General features: G+C 41.4%; 1 protein-coding gene across 2 annotated transcripts in view; it reads left to right on the plus strand.

Annotated features, from left to right (window-relative positions):
• Window positions 1-20,561, plus strand: part of tafa5l (TAFA chemokine like family member 5, like) — a 66,618-nt gene extending 46,057 nt beyond the window's left edge. The window contains exons 4-5 of one of the 2 annotated variants that reach the window (XM_037772969.1): window positions 14,710-14,756; window positions 18,756-20,561. In XM_037772969.1, the coding sequence (XP_037628897.1) occupies window positions 14,710-14,733 (24 nt within the window). In that variant the 3' untranslated portion in view covers window positions 14,734-14,756; window positions 18,756-20,561. The remainder of the gene's footprint in view (window positions 1-14,709; window positions 14,757-18,755) is intronic. The other variant, XM_037772968.1, reaches the window with a different exon arrangement.
• Window positions 20,562-21,440: the final 879 nt, after the last annotated feature.

A 21,440-nucleotide genomic window follows, 5' to 3' on the forward strand; every position in this document is an offset into this window, starting at 1 on the left:
AGAGGGCCAGGCTGCCGCTTGGCCTCTGGCCAAGCTCCGTCTGTCCACATCTGTGTGCAAGTATCTGAGTGTACAGTTTTAATTGTGAGGGAATCTGTCTTCACATGTTCATAATCACATTACACAGGGACACTCAGTGTGACAATGTGGGTTTGTGAAGGCTGATAATGGCTGCACTCATTATTCATGCTGTGGTGCGTAGGCTTGACGGAGGTGGAGTTAGCCACAGAAATAAAGTGACAATGTACCTGATGGTGGCAAATTAGGCATCTAATAAAACTAATATATTACACTGCTAATATCACCTAAACATAGGGTTGGGGTTCGATAGAATTTTATCAAATCTAAATCCAGTATCGAACTCTCTTATCAAATCTAATGAAGTTGCGCTTTCAAGGTAACTAAAGTTAATAATGTCAAGATTCCATTAAGATCTGTACCGTGTGGGCTGAGACACACTTCGGTTTTGAGTGGCAGCCTAATTAATGCTCACCACCTGTAGCTTCAACCTGACAATGAGATAAGCAGCAGAGGATATGAAATGTTGATTAAATGAATCTGACACACAACAATGTATGTTACCCACAGATGTTATTTTTCACGAGCTAATTCTGATCTATGACGTTCCATCATGTCCTCACTCCCAACTCGTCAGACACTTTAATTTAATTTAATCTTATTTGAAAAGGGACAGGGTACATTAATCAACATTCAAACAAATGTAAATGTACCCGAGTTAGCTGAGAGGCGAGTTTTCATCGGCATTCCTTTGCCTTATGTTAATAGGCATCCTAGAATAAAAATAATACAACATGTACAATAGTTAAAGGGACTGTTTGTAACTTCTTACACGTATAAATCATTGCAGGTAGGTGTCCCATGCGTGCTCGCGTGTTGCTACGCTATTCAGACTCAGACTCCAACACAAACTACATGGAAGCACCAACACCTCTTGGTTGTATCTAGTGAAGCCTGTCTGTTAAACAGTGTTGGCCGCGGTCGGAGGACGCGGGGGAGACTGTAGCTTTGGTCTCCAGGGCCGGAGTCTCTGCTGTACTCTGCTCCTCTGCTCCTCTGCTCCGCCTGCCTTCACTCACACACCGCGCTCTTTCTCGCTCTTTCGCTCCACTCTCACGTGCATGCGCGCACACTACACACTGCAGAAGAGTTAGTTTAGCTCTGAGAATATCTAGTGAATGTACAGTGAACGTTTGTGCAGAAATAACTGCTGCAGCTCCTCCAGACCAACAGAGGTTTCCCGTGTCTTGTGAAGTGACGGGGCTCCGCAGAGAGAAACGTTATCGTCTCCGACCAAAGCTCCGGTGTCTCCCCTGTTCCCTCCGGCCGCGGTCGGGAGGCTGAGGCAGGAAAAGCCAACTCTAGGATCAGCATTGATTCATGGAGAGACCTTCGTCTGGTCAGCTAACATTACTGCCAAGCAGCTGAAATATAGAGTGATATTGTGCTTTTAGCTGACGTGTGTCGCCTCACTGTGTTGAGCGATGCTCGTTCATGTCTACGTAGAGCGAGCACAAACGCGAGCGTGAGCAACAGGACGCTGACTTTCATTGACTTAAAGGCCTGAGGTGTCGCTGTTAACAAGCAATTTCTGCTTTTTACAAACAGTCCCTTTAAGAACATACTACATTGGTAAAAAGCATTTCCAATACAGTTACACAACGTCAGCGGACAAAATACGAGTACAGTATGAGTAGACTACAGTCATGTTAAAGGTGGACAAAAATAGCACCGGTGCCGACTTTGTTGGTTCTCAACACGCCATTTCACTTAAATTAATAATAGGATGAGGACTCTGAAGGAAAAGACAGCCTGGCTATAATTATGCAGTTTTCCTGAGTGGGATTGTGCAGTCCCCCTATAGCTGCACCTCTAGTAGCTCGGTTCGCGGTCGATTTGCAGTTGATGAAACCAGAGAGAGGAGGAGGAGCTAAACCATGCGTAATCTTATAAACTAGACAGATGTTTTTGTATTTGATGAGGTTTTCACAGCTAAAGCGTTATAGTTTTGCATGTCAATTTCCACTTGTTACATGTATACACTGTTTTTTCAAAAATAAACTTCTGTGTTCACAGGATATAACTTGGTTAGGTATAGGCAACAAAACTACTTGGTTAGGTTTAGGGAAATATTGTGGTTTGGGTTAAAATAAGTAAATTTGTATTACATGGTTAAGTAGGCTACATTACATATGCGATGAAACTCAAGTGAATTACGTTACATGACTTAACTTACGTACGTAACTTAAAATAAGTAAACGTTGACTTTTTCTACCCCAACTTTCTCCCTATGCGACTGTATTGCTCTTCGACTACGCCACCTGACCTCCTCCTTTACTCCCGCCATAACTACAGCCATGACGAGCGTCATAGCTTCTCATGTAGGGCCACCGACCAAGCTGCCGTATTTGAAGACTGGGAGTGAGAACAGGCTGGAAGTTGATAAGTTTCACATATCACTAAAATGATGTATGTGAAAGATTACCTGGGAGAATGACGGAGTAGACGGCTAGCCGACAGCAATGAAAAATTGGATAAAATCTGAAAACAATTATTCAATATTAACTTTGTTTAACCGGTTCTTTAAGATGGAAAAAGAGATGAAAATGTTTGCTTGTACATTTTACAACAGCATTCCTTAATTGAGCAGCCATAACAAAAAAAACATACATATGTATCTTCCTTTAGGGAACCATCTGTGTTGTCATCTGGTATTTTCCAGATGCTTTTGTTTTCGTTCAAGTCTTTGCATCAGTTCTTACTCTATCTTGACTGCTACTGTATGTTGAAGTTGGTCAACCAGCGTACGCAGTTTCTATATTGAGTGCTTCTGGAATGAATTATCATTTTGCCCTGATAGTGGTGGAGCCCTGGGAATCGGTTAGATGATTATCTATTTTCCCATCAATTTGGTCCAGAGAAAGATATCTCAACAATTATTGGACAGATTAGCCTGTAACTTGGTTTGTGTCACTGATGGTCCCCCAGAGGATGACTCCTAATTTCAGTGACCCACTAATCTTTCCTCTATCACCACTGTGAGGCCAAACATATCTCTTTGACTTTAACACAGGCCCATACATCTTGAAACTAATGGCTGAGTTTCCATGAAATTTGTGTGAAATTTTTATGGTCCTTGTTGACAACCTGACCTTTCCTCTAGTGCCACCATCAGTCCGAAATGTAGACGAGAAATATTCAAATCTAAAAGGCAGGCTGCCATGAGATTTACTGAGCGCATTAACTTTCCTCAGTGGAGGAACTCTTTGCATTTCGAACACTATGAGCCACCCTCAGGCCCCAAAACACAAACTTTGCACATCAGGAATCTTGCAATCACATAGGCAGATTTCCATGATTTTGATAAAGCACAGTCATGCTCCCAATGGGATAGAAAACCTTCTGATTCAAACAACCCCATGGCCTTTTCTTGAGTGCCCATTCATGACAAACTTTACATTTTTAGGCCAACTTGCTGTAAAAAGAATGAAGTTCTTTCAGGTTACACTTTTTTATCTCGATTAATATAGCTGCTAATTGCAGATACCAACAGTTATGAGTTTTAACCTTTACCCACCCACAGCTCTACCTGCTGGACATTAGCACTATGTATAACTCCCATGGGCTGCTAGTACAAGGAAAAAACTCATGCATGGCTCATTGTGGTCAAGACGGTCCTGTCGTAAAAAATAATCCAAATACAATGTATGGCTGAGTGTACGACTGAAACCTTTACAAAAAGGGTGTCTCGCTTCCTTCATAGCACTCTGGCTGTGAAACTATTTATTAAATCCTTGAAAACTTCAAAACCATGAAAGGTTCTAATAATAATAATAATACTAAAGTCCACTGTTTAATTAAGGTGGATTGTGTTAATTGGTTTATTAGATCATTTTAATGTGAATAATAATTACCTCTAAAACAGCATGAAACAAAATATCCAATTCACATATTCGTGTGGAAGAATGATATCAATCCAACCAATTTTACAATAAATATGAACACAGCTGCAGAATCACGGCTGTCAATCGATTAAAATAGTTAATCCCGATTAATCACACATTTTGTATCTGTTCAAAATGTACCTTGAACGGAGATTTTTCAAGTATTTAATACTCTTATCAACATGGGAGTGGACAAATATGCTTGCTTTATGCAAATGTATGTATATATTTATTATTGGAAATCAATGAACAACACAAAACAATGACAAATATTGTCCAGAAACCCTCACAGGTTCTGCATTTAGCATTAAAATATACTCAAATCATAACATGTTAAACTGCAGCCCAACAGGCAACAACAGCTGTCAGTGTGTCAGTGTGCTGACTTGACTATGACTTGCCCCAAACTGCATGTGATGATCATAAAGTGGGCATGTCTGTAAAGGGGAGACTCGTGGGTACCCATAGAACCCATTTACATTCACATATCTGGAGGTCAGAGGTCAAGGAACCCCTTCGAAAATGGCCATGCCAGTTTTTCCTCGCCGGAATTTGGAGTAAGTAGCCTCCTTTGTGACATGGAATGTCGACAACGGATTCCTTAGATTTTTTAGTGTAATATGATGTCAGTATCTTCAGTGTAGCTTTAAAACTGAGCCCGCTACAACCTAAATATCGCAAGTTGCATTAATGTGTTAAAGAAATTAGTGGCGTTAAACAAATTTACGTTAACGCCAAGTTGATATATTGATGAAGTGATATACCAGTCTAACTGCACGACACACATACACACGCACACACGCACACACACACACACACACACACACACGCACACACACACACACACACACACACACACACACACACACACAAACTGTAGACACATTCCCTTGCACCTGCAACTTCTTTCTAAACACAGCCTCCTCTCCGCAGCCCGCCCTCCTGTGTGTGTGCAGCTCACGGTGGCACTGCCAGGTCACACTCTCCAGCCTAACCTGCTAATGGAGTTTGCATATGCAGCCCGCTCTCCACTGCCAGCTAGCCATTAATATGAATCACTCTCAGGAGGCCCCTCCAAACAAGTTGGCAATTTGTCTTCACTAGTGAGCCGCTGAAAGGTCTACATATGATATTCTCCGAGGTGGAAAGCGCAATTCGGCAGGGGTGGGGCGGGGTGTTATGAGGCTGGTTTCATACTCTTGACAGGGGGGGGTGAGGGTGGATGTGAATTGTTAGGTTATACAAGAGCACAGTTGGGTGTGTCTGTGTGAATGCGCGGAGGGTGGAAATGGCCGTCAGGTGGAAAATTGACAAGACAGACGGACTGAATCCAGGACAGTGAAATGGGTTTTTCTTCTTTCAAGCAAGCAAAGCAAGAGGGTTGTGAGATTGCATCACTTGCTCCCTGCTTGGTGAGAGCTCTGTCGAGAGCACTACTGAGCTCTATTATCAGCCTTTGCTAATCAAGTGATGGGGCTCAAATTGAAACTATGCATAGAAATACTTCTTCTGTGCAGGGACTATTCTCCCAAAATATTATGTTCTGGGCTTCGAATGTTGCGTCACAGGCTTGAGGGAGCTTAAATTATGAAATGGTAGCACACGAAACCCTGATTTGATCATATTCAGACTGCGGTTTCATATGTACTCCGTCCCTCAGACAATACTCGACAGTAGCTGGGATAAAGAAATCTTCCTCCACCCACACAACAAATGCCACTGCTCAGCTAGTGTGTGGCCCGGAGAGAAACAGAACAGTTGCAGTCGGGGCGTTTTTCCCAAAAGAAGGAGGGTTGCAAAATGAACAGCACACACACACACACACACACACACACACAGACGTACACACACACATAGCGCGACCCCGTAGGTCAGAGACGCTTGCATCATGTTTTTTAGCATTTTCTTTTTTTTTCTGCTCTGGTGGCCCTCCTCCAGCTATGTGCTCTTTGTTCCAGCGTCAGCCAGGGCGAAAAGCTAGTAGAGTGTGTGTAGTCCTGCCAGTGCTGCTGTAAACATGAAGACATCACAACCAGTTAGTGCTGCAGGACTTTTGAAAAGATGCCATATGACATGAAATCTTGATTTGTACAGGAAAAAAAGAAGTCAAAGGTGAAGCTTTATGAGAGATGGAGAAAAAGGGAAACAGGTGTTTGAATAGAAAATGTTCCAAATGAGATGCAGACGGGCAAAACGAACTGAATTCATGACGCCACATCAACGCAAACGTTCCTGTCCGGTAATGAAGGAGCGATGAAATCATCACCTCTTATGAAAGAGGTGAGAAAGTCCCACAGTGTCGTTACGTAACACTTCGCTAGCACCTCAATTATAAAGGCTTCAATGTCTACGACAAAACAGCCAGGCAGCCAAGTCATGTGTCACCATGGTCACTGCTGTGCTGGCAACCCATCTGACCAGAGACAGACTTCTAATGAGCTCGCCTCTCAAAGGCAACGCGACACACTCGCAGGCTCTGTCAGCAGCACGACTGTTTGTGTGCGGCTCCTTGAAATGAATTGTTGATTAGTCTGTGAGGTTGGAGAAGTGGAGATGACAGATTTCTGCTTGGCTTGGTATCATTAGTGTAAAGGATGGGAAAGGAGAATTTTCTTTGTACGAGTGAGTTATTACAAACTATACAAGACGCATATAGAATTATCCCAACTCTATTGACTAAATCCTCCACGACTAATCCCATGAAAAGAATTGAAAAGACAATGAATTAATCTTACTAATAAGTATTGCCGATAGAGTGGCACAGGGATGACGTATTTTGTAGGCCAACCAGGAAGTTAGCATCGCCCTGGTTCCCTCAACAAAAAGCCAATGGGATTTTTCCATGTGGTTTTGGATTATTACAGAAAATAAGCTCTGTGGCAAACACACGTTTATGATACTTACACTTTTTGTTCCGTAAAATGATCTCCACCACTTTTATAATTTTTGAAGGGTAAATTCAATAGCCAGAAGTAAAAAGCTAATGTTAGGCTATAAACAAATTACACCACGGTCACATGAGCCGACCCTTTCTCACTCCCAACTCGTCAAATACCGCCATTTAGTAAGTGCCCTTCGGGCATCGGAAACCAAAGCAAGGAGGCACCCTTGAGCAACAGGATGTGACAAACCGGGCTTTCAGCTAACTTCAATATAAACCGACCCGTGGCGTTATTCGACGGTCTGAGCGAGTGACGTAGTATTAATAGCGTGAGAGTTCAGTCAGGGCAGACGAGGGAGGGGTGGTGGATGGGTCAACAAACACAAGACTTTCAACCAGGAGGCCCGGTGTTCGTGTCCCGTGTGAAACTAAAAGTAATGTTGACTTATTTTATCACATCAATCTTTAGTCACGTAACTCGTCGGTATCGTCAGTCCCGTGAGTCGCTAGTCAGTGAAGTTAACGTAAACCTAAACCTAAACCTAAACCAAAACCTAACAGTGGTTGTGTTGCCTAAACCTAACTTCCTGTGAACACTGAAGTTTATATTGAAAGGACACTATGTATGTAATGAGCGTATATTGACACGTCGTCCCTGGTCCATCCAAAAGTAACGCAAGAGAGGTATCCCGTGCGTCGGTCTCCGATGCCGAGGCGCATTGACCAAGCGGCGGTATTTAGATAAGTTGGGAGTGAGAATTTGTTGCATAAACGCGAGTATACACAACGAGGCTGTAAAGGCAGACGTGTCGGCATGATGGTGTTAGCTACAAAATTCAAGAGTGGGATATTTAATGACGTATTATATACCGTAGAACAAAACTTTAAGCTTGTGTTAACCACACACCTTATTTCAGGCATCTAACCAAAAACCCATTCAAAAAACCCATTGACTTCCAGACGAGGGAACAGAAAGTGCTAAAATGCTAACTCATTTCCGGGTTTTAGGACTCATTCCAGCACCCTGACTTGACTTCCATTGTTGTCCAAAAACTATTAAAAAAACAACTACACTGATCCACACACTGTAATTTATGTTGAGGCAATCCCACATACACCATCCTGCAGCCGTAAATGCTCACTAGAGCTGCTGAAAATAGTTCCCAACATATACACTATTTACTCCTGTTAAGGAGATTACTGAGCCTTTTTTCTTAAAAAATGACTTTAAAAAACTTTATATTTGTGGGCTGTTTTTAAAGATTTACATCTTCAGAATGGCCTTAGGCCTGAGAGCCACAGACAGGAAGTCAGGAAGTATTGAGAATCGGACTATACTATTGATGGTTTTTGTCCTACTGTATATAATATATATACAGTTAAGCCTATTTCAGAAAAATACCACATCTGTCACATAGAGTAAACAATAGGAAAACACACAAAACAAATATATAAAAATATATTTTTTGGGACTTTTTACTGAGGCTACATGCTTGAATTATTGCTTATTCAATATGCTACTAAAATGAAACCGATACGGATACTCACACAGTTTTTTATACATATTGCTTACTTGGCTGCTGATGCAACACAAGCAGTTTAGACCAAATACAACATTAGTCAACCAGAAAAACAGAGGTGCCTTTACTCTACTGATTTATTACCTTAAGAGCTGCTCTCTCTCTGAAAAAAATGTTGTCGTATGTTATATTTAAACCAATAACCTGCATATGGTGATTCATATATGCTTCATGTGTGTGCCACAAAATAGTATTTTGCGTAGGCTGATGTATAACAACACCAGAAAACAACCTGCGATATAACAGGATTAGGGCTGTCATAGTTAACGCGATAATAACGTGTTAATTTGTTTTAACGCCACTAATTTCTTTACCGCATCAACGCAACTTGCCAGTTTTAGGTTGTAGCGGGCTCAGTTTTAAAGCTAGAGTGAAGTTACTGGCATCATATGAAACTAAAAAAACCTAAGGAATCCATTGATACCAAGGTTACCATACCATGTCATACTAGCTTGTCACAAAGGAGGCTAAATAACGCTCCAAACATACGCAAAATATTGGCGAGGAAAAACTGTCATGGCCGCTTCAAACGGGTCCCTTGACCTCTGACCTCAAGATATGTGAATGTAAATGGGTTCTATGGGTACCCACGAGTCTCCCCTTTACAGACATGCCCACTTTATGATAATCACATGCAGTTTGGGGCAAGTCATAGTCAAGTCAGCACACTGACACACTGACAGCTGTTGTTGCCTGTTGGGCTGCAGTTTGCTATATTATGATTTTAAGCATATTTGTTATGCTAAATGCAGTACCTGAGAGGGTTTCTGTCATTGTTTTGTGTTGTTAATTGATTTCCAATAATAAATATATACACACATTTGCATAAAGCAAGCACATTTGCCCACTCCCATGTTGATGAAAGCATTAACTACTTGACGAATCTCCTTTTAAGGTACATTTTGAACAGATCAAATAATTAATTTGTGATTAAATATTTGAATCGATTGCCAGTTTAAATAGGATACAGACTTTATTGTCAGTTTGCACTGAATTTCATTTTGCATTTTGAGGCAGTTCCGTTCGAGAAAACCTGGTACCACTGTTGGCTCTGCGCTAATGAAAAATGATAATCCTGCAGACGGAACTGAAGAAAATGTTTTCAAAAGACAAGCAAGAAAAAGCCTGAATACTGCTGCTGGTGACAAGTCACATCAACATCCAATCTTTTATCTGTGAATGTGATTTTATTCTTACAGACTTTTGATTCTACCAGATCTACCTTCATCTAAACGCCTCATCCCACTGACGATATATAATGACACTGTCTTTCAAGAGGTCCTCCAGTGCTCTTCTGGCTCTCAGCCTAATTTGCAGCTGCATTAGCCCGACTTTGCTCTATATGATTTGAGTGCGTTTTGTTAGGTTACATAAATTGTTGCCTCTTGTTCTTATACAACTCTTGTATTTGTCACAGAGCTGCCTTCTGAACCTCAAACAGATTTGTATTCCAAGTGGGATGCCATCTTTATATAAAGGTGGTCTATGATCATGAAATCCCTTTCATTGGGTGCTGTAGCGCTGTGACCAGCGGTATTCATTAAGACTAAATAAAATGCATAATGAGAGAAGTAAACTAGGTTGTTCCTTGAATAGTAAGTCCTTGTACTCTGAAGGCTCTGAAGGGTACATACAGTAATAAAAATGAGGCCCTGAGTAAAAGGATATGTTATCAATGGTCTTGTTTCTAACACAGCAGGGAAATATTAGCGAGGAAATCAGAAGTGGAAATTAGAGAAACGTTTGCATCTTCAAATTGCCTCGGAAAAACCAGGCCGGAGCATTTTCAAATATTAGATATGCATGTTGTGCACCGTGTCCTTCAATGCTCTGCTGGCTTTCAGTCTCATTTGTAGTTGAAATTATTGAATCCTGTGCGCACCAGCAAGTAAATTCTAACAATCGTGCACAACTAATAGAATCTTTTTCAGCAGGGTTGAAAGAAGCAGAGTTTTACTTTTATTGGAGCGGGTTTTTTTGCTGCCAAGAGAGATGTGAATCTGCAATTAAAGCAGCAGTAGGATTGGAGCAAATATGATTAAAGAAAGGTTATTTTTATAAAACGATTGCTATATCCTGACAGTAGTGCATGAGACAGGTAATCTGAAAAAAATCATGTGCCTCTGTGTCCTCCGGTGCTCCTAATGGCATCTGCAAGATTTCACAGACCGGAGGAAAACAACCAATCAGAGCCGAGCTGGAGCCTTGCCGTCTCTGAGCGGCTGTCAATCACTGGTGAACTCCGATCAAACGGTCAAACTAGGCAGCGCTGATCAAATATGAATTAATATTCTGTTACTGTAATGACTATTTCTCACCTCAAATGTTTTCAGAAACATCTTGTAGTGTACTGTTTAGCTTTAAAATGAGAAAGTTTGTGACCCGGCCGCCATGTTGAGATCAGTTGAGGAAATACAAAGCACCGCCCACCAGCACGAGCAAACTTTCTCATTTTACAGCTAAACAGTTCACTACAAGATGTTTCTGAATACATTTTATGCGAGAAATACGCATTACAATAACAGAGTATTGATTCGTATTTGATCAATCCTTCATAGTTTGACTGTTTGATCGGAGTTTGCGAGTGATTGACAGCTGCCTTCGTTAAATGAACAGCCAATAAGAGCGCTCTCTCTCTCTGAAATTACCTGTGATTGGCCAAAGTCTTGAGTCTTAAATCCTGAAAACAGAGCTAAGAGGAGGTGCAGAAGTCTCTCAGAACATTTGAATTACAATGACAATTTTTAAGGGGTTTCTCAAACCGCAGTGAACAAAGGATTGTTCCATAATGGACATGATGGTAAAGACAGCCCACTATAAAAGCCAGACGTTTCTGTAGCATTTTTTACTATTTCACATGATAATTGTAGAAGTGGATTCTCCATTCTGGGAGGGATTTTTGGGTTGAAAGAGATACATCTTTGTTGTGTTAATTCATCCTTAATCTTGAATGCACCGCCGTTTCTGTCTTTGATACATCAGACAAAAGAGCACAAGTCCAGCTTTTATGTTTCATGTTTTACTGGCTCACCCCCAGGCTTTCACTCACAATCCTGTTTGTGAACTGACGCTACTCCTGTCATATTGCATCTGACAGCCTCTCTCTGGATGGGGGGGGATAACATATTGTAGCCCGGCCGCTTCGCCTTCGGATGCACATTTATAAAATGACTGACGTTTCAAACAACACACGTGCACCGGAGTACACAGAGGTTACGCACGATAAGCAAATATATACTCTTTATTTCAGTTTCATTTACAGGTCTTCTATTTATCAAGCAGGAAAAGAAAAATGCACTCCTTTGGTCGCAGCTCATCTGTTTGTCGGATGCTGTGGCATGCTCATCAGTCTTGAGGAGATAGCTTGTGGACTGATGCAGAAAATATATTGAAATAGGTTGGATTGATAGAGATGTACAGAAAAGAGAGAAAAAAAAACATTCCCATTTCCCATTTTCATTTGTGTTATCATAGGTGTTGTGTTATGGAACATACATACTGCAGGAAGCTTCATGATTCCATTTACAGTATCTAATGTTTCCTCTGGTGTTCGTTCACAGGGCATAAAAAAAGCATTGTTTTTTTGTTTTTGTTTCCTCTCGTACTGTCATCATCTATCAAAAGAGTTCTTTTTTTTTTCAGCTTGCCTTCGCCGGGCGCATGTTCCCCCCCACCCACCACCCCCTCTCCTCTCTGTCAGAGACCCAGTGAACGTGGTCCCCTCTGCTGTCACTTTCAGCACACTTTACCCCGCTCCCCTATTTGAAGTTCTGTCATCAGCAGGCTTTGAACTGCCATGTGAGTTTTACCCCGCACAATGTTCGTCTCCAGGGCTTCGTCTGGTGTGAAATTGTCAGAGCCATAGGCCACATTTCAACATGGGGGTATTTGCACCCTGTGTAATGCAGAAAGCCTGTCAGCGGTTTCTCGTAATGAACTATTCTTACGTTATTATATTTCTACTTTTACTTCAGAAAAGAATCTGAATTTTGGACAATAGACGTTGGCTTTTTCTGTAGCTGCCTCCCCCAGAAATAAAGCAGTAAATACAACCCAGTGCTTTGTAGCTAATGTTGGTTTTGTTCCTCTGAGATAGCTCTAGGTCTGATGCACTGATGCTTTTGTACATCAGTCTCATACTCTGGGGTTCTTCAGTAGCTGTGCTTGTTAGCCTAATAACACCAGTGGCTGGTAATGACTGGGACCTCTGAGTCGGAGTCTCCAGTTGATGAAACCAACAAAAGTGGTGTGTGAGAGTCCACTTGTTAGGAGAGACCCCGGGGGAAAGATTTTAGTTACTGCAGTGATGGCATGTGTCCATAATAGCTGGGTGGGCTGCTGGCGAGAATTTCGCGACTTGAAGTGCCACCAAATATGGCGTCTCTGCTTTGTTTTCCCCCCCTGAGCACTGAGCCAACCTGCTGTCTGCTGTACCTGCAGTGGCTTCCCCTCCCGGACTGCAAAGATTTCTGGGAGTTGTAATGCTATACCTTGGCTGAGGATTTTATTTGTGTAATGCGAGGGCATACTGTATCTTAAAAAATACTTTGATCCTAAAATATGCTGCGTTGATGATAAGGAGGGAAGTTAATTGAATCCTTTAATATTTTTTGCCAATCTCCGCTGGCACCCTCTCAGAGATCCAGGCTGCGCACCTCATTTGAACTGTGAAATTTTATCATTCACGCGCAGCGCTCAATGTTTACAAGTGGCGATGAAACGAGGGCACCCCGAGCTCAGAGACGAGGTCCAAATGTTTTAATTTCACCGCAACATAAGCAATTAGCGATTAGCTTATTAGTGTGCTCCCCTCTCTCTTTCTTCTTATCTGCGAATCTCCCTCATCCCTCGTGCCAGCGGGAGATGAATATGTCTTCGATGTCCTTGGTTTTCCTGTCTTGTAAACACCATAGGCGGTGAGCACTGTTTACCGCTGTGCATGGCAGGCAAACAGCCGGCTCCGGCTCCTGCACAGTCGGTCCCGTGGGGCCAAACTCACCTTGTTACCCTTTTAATTAGTAGGAGCAGTTAATAGTGCCGGCCGCTTCTGCCGCCTCAGCACTCTGCTCCGACTTCAAGAATCCCTCCAATCGATTGCAAAGAGTCCGGCTGAGACGGGGAGGCGAGGGAGAGGAGGGGGGGTCCTATTGTGGCAGCAGCTCAGGTACATTCACGGTGGGTTTTGGAGAGAAATCAAACAACATACTACCTATTTTCTTTGAAGGAACCTTTGGGGCGGGTGTATCAATATCTAATCTTTCTCTTTTTTCCTTGTACGTTTGAAGGGATAACAAGGTCTCTGGGTTCCACATTCCTTCTCGCCCGGTTTCTCCTCTCCCACATTTCCTCTCCCTCGAAAATGAATGTAATCAAAAAACTAAGGGTTTGCTCGGCAGATTCTATTGTGCCCTTATAAGCTCTTATCCCCTTCCAAGCGCCCGCCCCCCCCGTGCTCATTTCTTTTCTTGTTTTGATTTAAAGATGCAGTGGAGGTACTTAGCATTTAGATGACATGCTGCTGGAGAGGTGTGATGGATCAGCGCCTCTTCAGAGCACTGAATTTCTTTGACAGTGCCGGGGCCGGTCGGGCGGGCAGCAGAATACCAAGTCTACCTCGCCTGCTGCAGATAGCCTGGCACAGCCGAGAGGAGAGCGGCGGCTGTCTGGGAATGCCAATGCCCTGCCCAGACAGCCGTTTCGCCTTGGCTCCTCTGATTGGCTAAACAGACCATTAGCTTCCTGATTATGATTAGCCGAGTCATTATCTACACAAAAGTGGCTCATTCACCAATATTAAGAAGGCGAGGGAGCTGTTTTCTTCCTCCGGTCAAGGGGAAAAACTGCATGTTTTCATGTGTTCTCCTAAAGATAGGAGTGAATGTATAGGAGGCGAGAAGTTGTTGTTCACAGAGAGACAAAGTGGAGCACTGTTTATCACCCTGCCCTACAGCTAATGTGATAAAAAAAAATTCTATCTGTGTGATGCCATTGATGGAAGAAAGGAAAGGTCTCTCAGTCGTTAACGCTGATGATGAGGTGGCCATTACTCGCTCGTATTTTCTGGTCGAGAAGAGAAGCGGCGTCCTCAGAGGTCATAAAAACGGGGAGAGAACAAAATAACCTTCAGCTTCCATCGTCTCATTTTAGATATAATTGGAAGACATGCCATCTGTGCTTTTAGATGGACATATGCTGCTCTGCGTCGAAGGCCAATATGCTGAGGGAAAGTTGAATAAAACGTGGAACTCGGTTCCTGCGATGCTGACCTTCTACTTTTCTTTTCCAGCCTTTGCCTAAGGAGCCGTCGTAGGATGCAGAGAAAACAGCAAGTATGTGAGTTTTTTTTTATGCATTTTATTCTAATTTGCCAAAACCAAAGACGTTTTGAGTGCCGCATCTTGTAGAAAGCAGAACTCTTAAAGGAAACAGCAGAAGGCATGCCTTAAAGAAGCAGTGGGTAGAATGGAGCAAATATGATTTAAAAAAGTTATTTTTATAAAATTATCATTATATCCTGATAGTAGTGCATGAGACCGGTAATCTGAAAAAAAAAATCATGTGCCTCGGTGTCCTCCTGTGTCCTCCGGTGTCCTCTGGTGCTCCTAATGGTATCTGCAAGATTTCACAGACCAGAGGAAAACAACCAGTCAGAGCTGATCTGGAGCCTTGCCGTCTCTGAGCAGCTGTCAATCACTCACGAACTCCGATCAAATGGTCAAACTAGGCAGCGCTGATCAAATATGAATCAATATTCTGTTACTATAATGCCTATTTCTCATATAAAATGTTTTCAGAAATATTATTTAGTGTACTGTTCAGCTGTAAAATGAGGAAGTTTGTGACCCGACCGCCATGTTGAGATCAGTTGAGGAAATACCAAGCACCGCCCACCAGACGGAGCTCACCTAGTTTGACTGCTTGATCAGAGTTTGAAAGTGATTGACAGCTGCCTCCGTTGAATGAACAACCAATAGGAACGCTCTCTCTCTCTGAAATTACCTGTGATTGGTCAAAGTCTCCCGACACAGGCTAGATTTTTTAAAGCCTGAAAACAGAGCCATGAGGAGGAGCAGAAGTCTAGTTTTCTTTCAGAACACTTGAATTACAATATGCTGAAAGGTTATTGTGGATTTTTTTGCCCAATGATGCCAAAAACATTCTGCCTACTGCCACTTTAATTCCAAGACCTGGAATGAATCTGCCATTAGTGTGTGTTCGTCATGTATTTTTCAGTACTGCTCTCAGCAGTAGCTTGGAGAGACACAATGGAATCCTCCATTTTCTCAGGATGCATTCACTTTGATGATGCAATGGAAAAAAATGGAAATCAAAGGGGCTTTTGGAAGTTTTGAAATGCATAAGGATGGAAACTGAAAAGCCCCACTATGGTTACATCAAAGGAAGAGGCTACTTCAAGTGTCCAGGCTTTCTTTTAGGACAAAGGCAGAAAACTGATAGGAATGGGAGGATATTCTTGACAAAAGCAATAACCGAGAGAAAAAGCTACATTTTCAAAAATCCCTTTCTAAATGCCATGGTAACAGATTCCCTAAGATTTAGCTGCCAGCCGAATTCAATATTAAAAGTCGGCAGGTGAGTCGGAAGCAGGCTAGCCCGAGTTAACTTTACTTCCACAAACAGATTTATTTCCTCTAAAAAACAAGGAAATCTAAAGATTAAACTAAGTTCCCCTCCCAAGAACACTGCCTGAGTATCTGTGAAGCTTTTATATTCCGCAAAACCAAAGGCATTTGGAATCTGCATGCTTTACGTCTCCTAGCCAATATTCTAAGATTGATTTTCCCTCTTGCACCGAGAAAACAAAATGAATCACGCACAATTACCAAGGACAGGGAGAAAAGGGGAATTGGGGGCGTCATAAATATTTATTTGCCAGCCCTGGGAATTTGTGCAATTCTGTGTGGATTTGCCAACTCATATTTAAGTGTCTGAATGATTTATATGGGCAGTCCTGGGTGTCACATTTGTCCACTGTCACCGTGAATCATTTATGTATTAACATTTATGGATTTATCCATATAACATATTCATGGCAGAGTTCTATTATCATTCAGATGGATTTCTTGATCAAATGATTGGCTAAATTAAGTCATTAGCTATAGAATTTGTTTGGAGGTGAAATGTATTTCATGTGGAAAGGAATATATTAGTACATATAGCCTATACGTATTTACCAGTCCCTTAATAGAATCATTCATAAAGCCCTTTTCAGACATGGAATTGCTGGTTTTATATACCTGTTTAAGTAATGGCTTTTTGTCCATTATGGAAATATTCTGCATTATTCAGACCATTATGGAAAGAGCCACAATGCTTGCTCCATATTTGGCCCCTCAGCAGTAACTGGCGCTCCAATAAACAGCGGTGAGTTCAAAAGTAATATCAAGTAAGAAAAGTGTTTTTTGGTCTCATCAGCGGTGGATTTTAAAACCTGTTTTGTGGTTGAAGCTTTAATAAATGACCATCATGAGTGTTAAGGACACTCATCATCGCCTCACAGGGAAGCCCCCTGAGATTATTTGTCATCAACTCCTTCTTTTATTAGATAAAGTTCAAACTACAAGTGGTGAGTGGACCTGCTTGTTTTATAATATCCAACCACAAGCAGAGAATGGCAAAACATTCATTTGGGGCTCTTGTTTAATTCTTAATTAGCTCACATGCTGTATGTAAAGAGTTTCGTTGGAGCCGGCTCAGATGAAAATTGAAAATACAGGGAGTGGGGGGGCTGGTTATTACTGTGTTTTTTTTTTTTCTTGTCCTGCACCGTGAGGGTAAAAAATAGAATAATATCCTCAACGGCTTAAAATTGGCTCATTCAGTGTTTTGTGGTTTTATTAAACTGAAATTATTTTTGATTAAAAAACAAATGAGGAAGGGCTTCTTGGATCTGAAACGGGTGCTCCTGTTAAGTAGGAAGTAAATAGCTGTGTTTCCATTCACATATTTCTATGCACAATTTGAAATATCACAATGGAAACGACAAAATTGGATAAAACTTGTAGCGAACATTTAACTCACGTGACTGATCAGCTGTTCCTGCCGTTGGTGTCTTCCTGGATATTTCCCTAACGCGCGAATGCTTGCCTTTTCTCCAGACAGCTTGACACATGGTCAATACTAGCTGACATGAAAGAACAATTAAAACTTGCCCGATTGAAACAAATTCCTGAAGACCTCTCTCCATCTTTGTCTCATAGATGGTTAGATGGCCACTTGTTTGCAACTTGTTTTGTTTCTGGTTCGCAACCTCTACTTCTTTTACTGGCAGATTACAGCAATGCATATAGCCAATAGCACCAACTTCTGACCAAACTACGCTGTAGCAGATTTTATTCGCTCCAAACCAGTTATTGGAAATGCGCCTACTTCGCATTTCTTTTTTGCAACATTTCAAAAGTTCGCTTCAAATTTTGTTTGACAATTAAATGGAAACACTAAAACTACTGTCTTCCAAAAAGGGGAATGAAATTCCCCAAAAAGTCAAGGCACTCTGCTTCTCTGAGGTACAACAAAAAAAGCTTTTATTATAGTGAATTTTATATCCTTTATGTATAAGAAATGATAATTAAGTGATTTAGTAAATGTATTAGCCCATTGGTTTTTGGATTACCGTTTTGAAGCCTCAAGTTCGTTTTTTTGGCCATCGTCATCTGGTGTTTTTTTGCACCCAGAAGTGACATGAGAGGGTGGAGCTAAGTACAGCCGAACGCCCAATAAGACATTTTTAGTCAACCAAAATGTTACAATTAACTTTCATGAACTGAAAACTTACTGTGAAAGGGTTAAAGTTGTAAGACGAAAATACGGACAACTCCCAGACTGGACAACACCGTGGTAGCAACCTGTCAATCACAAGGTAGCCACGTCCTAAAGCATCCCCTGCTTTATGGTCTATCTGACTATAAATGGGACCATAATTTACTAAATAAACATCATGCTGTATTGAAGAAGACTTGAAACTAGCGATTGAGACCATAAACTCATGTTTACAATGTTTACTGAGGTAATAAGTCAAGTGAGAAGTAAGCTTGTTTTCTCATAGACTTCTATACAACCAGACTTCTTTTTGCAACCAGAGGAGTCGCCCCCTGCTGGCTATTAGAAAGAATGCAAGTTGAAGGCACTTCAGTGTTGGCTTCACTGTTCAGACCTCGGAGTTGCCCACTGCTATGCGAGACTAATGTAAAAGTGACTTTAGCCCTTATTCAGACATTAGACATGTAAAATTGTCAGCACTATTACATAACAATGTGCATATCTTGTGATTTTAAACTTATCCTTGTCTTTTTTTTCTCCATTCCTCCACAGGATCATTGACATCCATGCTACAAAAAGAACTGAGACTTATCACTACACCAGAATATTGTGTCCATTCACCCACGAGACTCCCAAACTTTACACCAGGTTTGACCTTCAGTAAAAAAAAAAATAATAATCCAGAGGTTATCCAATCCCCACAGTGGCAGACTCTCAGCAGACACTTCTGAGAACTCGGAGAAGTCTCCAGTGAGCAGCATAGTACACCATCGGCATTGAATCTTCACCGTGGACACATCATAGAGCAAAATCCCTGCGAGGAACATTTATCAACAGGGCAGTGGAATATTCATTGAAGTACATTACCTTTTTTTTTGTCCTTGTTATCCAACATCAAGTCTGCAGGGGACGTTTCCTTGAAGATTTTTCGTACCTTTGTGGCTTGATTTAGACTCGTCAGAAGGTCTTTCAGAAGTCGGCCCGTTCATCTTCTTTACTATCCCCGCTATGAAACCGTCCAGGGTTATATTCCAGCCAAGTTTCTTTAATGACAGCTCACGGCTGAAGAGTAATGACTTTGCAGAGGTTGAGCCAGGCCGTATTGTCCATTGGAGTCTTTCTTTCATTTGGCTGGGCGAAACTTTACACCTCCTAAAAATCTCTGCATACACACCCCACAGGACGGGACGTTGTGAAAAAGCATGAAAGTCTATTGGAATGTCACAGAAGAGACAACAGAGATGAGTTGACAGTCTTTACTTAATGGCTGAAGGTCATGATGGCGAAACATGGACATTTTGGACGACTTAGCTTATAACTTATGTTTTTTTATGTGGTGCCAACATAGACTAGAAGAGTAGTTTTTGTCAATGAACCTCACACATCTTGTTCACACCACGGGAGCACCTAGCAGATGTGGACCCCCTGGCTCATTTTAATGGTCTATATGTCGTGCGTGTGCGCATGTTTGCATCTCTCCACGTGTGAATATGTGTGTGTATGCTTGTGTGTGAGTGACATCCAGAGATACACTGTGAAATAAGTCATATCCAATGCATTATTCATACTCTTGTATATTTTTTTGGGACACGCCCCGACCAGAGCTCACCATCTGGCAAAAGAGAGCATTTGTGATTTTACAGATGTTGGATCTCATTTGAATCTTCACGGATGAATCCTTGGTTAGCCTTTTTTTTTTTTTGTCTTTTATTTAGTACATAGAGATATTTATATTGAGGGGGGGAATATTATTGAAAATGGGAACAGATCTGCAGTATGTCACATAAGTTAAATTCTGTAATTAAAATCGATTCATGCATTAAATGTATTCAGAATCCTTGTCTAAATTGACTATATTTTGATATGAAATGTTTTGGCCAACTGGACGTGCTTTTTGCTGATTTCAGATGCTTGATATATTTGAAATTATGTATATAGATATATATTCAATTAATGTATTTTATGTTCTGTGGGTCTCATTCCAAGAGGAGGTCAAGAAAAGGAGAAGCACAAGAGGCATTCTTCTGAGATGGACACAATAACACGAACACCGTTTCAAAAACACAGAATCAAATAAAACACAATCCAAATATCACAACGTAATAAGCTATGGTCTGCAGGACTGAATGAACATCCCAAAGTCTCCCAAGTCTGAAAAAAATAACCTTCACAGAGGTTGTGTTTGTTGCAGGTTGATTACAATAGATTGCATAATATAGTACAGGTGTTCCTGTTAGTGTGTCTACACCCTGTTTTTTTTCATTTCTTTGTACTAAAGAATCCTGTACATCTCCATCTTAATGTATGCATTTGAGGATATAAAGAGAGCGTCCGCTCCCGGGAGCTGCGGAGTGTGTATCTGGCGTGTGTGTGTGAGTGTTTTCCAGGTCAACAGTGGTCTGTGTAGTGAGAAAATACCAATTTCCACCTGATCCCATACCTTTGATTTCATGCTGCCTTTATTTACCGCTTCTTTGGTTTGTACTCACCGTGAATAAATTATCCCTTTGATTTGAGTGACTGTCAATGCAGGAGCTGCTGCTGCAGTCCCACTGAACGGGGCAGTGGCAGAGTAGATGTGATTTTAGCAAAATCTAAACAAGAACAGAGACAACAAATATCTGGACTTGTAAAATGGTCTAAAAATGTCAACAGTTGCACTGAGCCGCTGCCTCTCGAGCTCTGGTGCGCGGTGGCGGAGGGACGATCTAGGGCCCCAACCTTAAATTGTCAGGACTATAAATGCTTTTTTCTGATCTATATATAAATATTTGATACTTTTATTTCACACTGTCCTTGTTTTGAAAGAGGCTTTGCTTGAAAACTACAAAACTACAGGCCAATTATTTCCCAAACAGGGACACAGCAACAGTATCCGAGACAAACTGGAACAATAAAAAAAAAGAACAAGGTTTTCTTGTGAAGACTAAAATGAAACTTGGTAACACTTTCTATGAAGCCCATGAGTATGATGTATTATAATGTAGACTACTGCATAATGTATTATAACAGCAGCATCTTACATTGCAAAAGTTGCCACATGTCTTCATGTGAGGGTTAATCAACAATGTGGTGTGCAGTTATTGAAGAATAACAAGCAAAGTGCGGGTATCGAAATATAACACATAGTGTGGAGTGCGTTATTTTTCATACCTGCACGATTCAACATGAATTTTCCCACTTATAAATATACAGTAAATATTTTAGTATTTATTCTGGAGGACAATATGCTCTTTT

The sequence above is a fragment of the Sebastes umbrosus genome, chromosome 6 (assembly GCF_015220745.1).
Source record: "Sebastes umbrosus isolate fSebUmb1 chromosome 6, fSebUmb1.pri, whole genome shotgun sequence".
In the NCBI taxonomy this organism is placed as follows: domain Eukaryota; kingdom Metazoa; phylum Chordata; class Actinopteri; order Perciformes; family Sebastidae; genus Sebastes; species Sebastes umbrosus.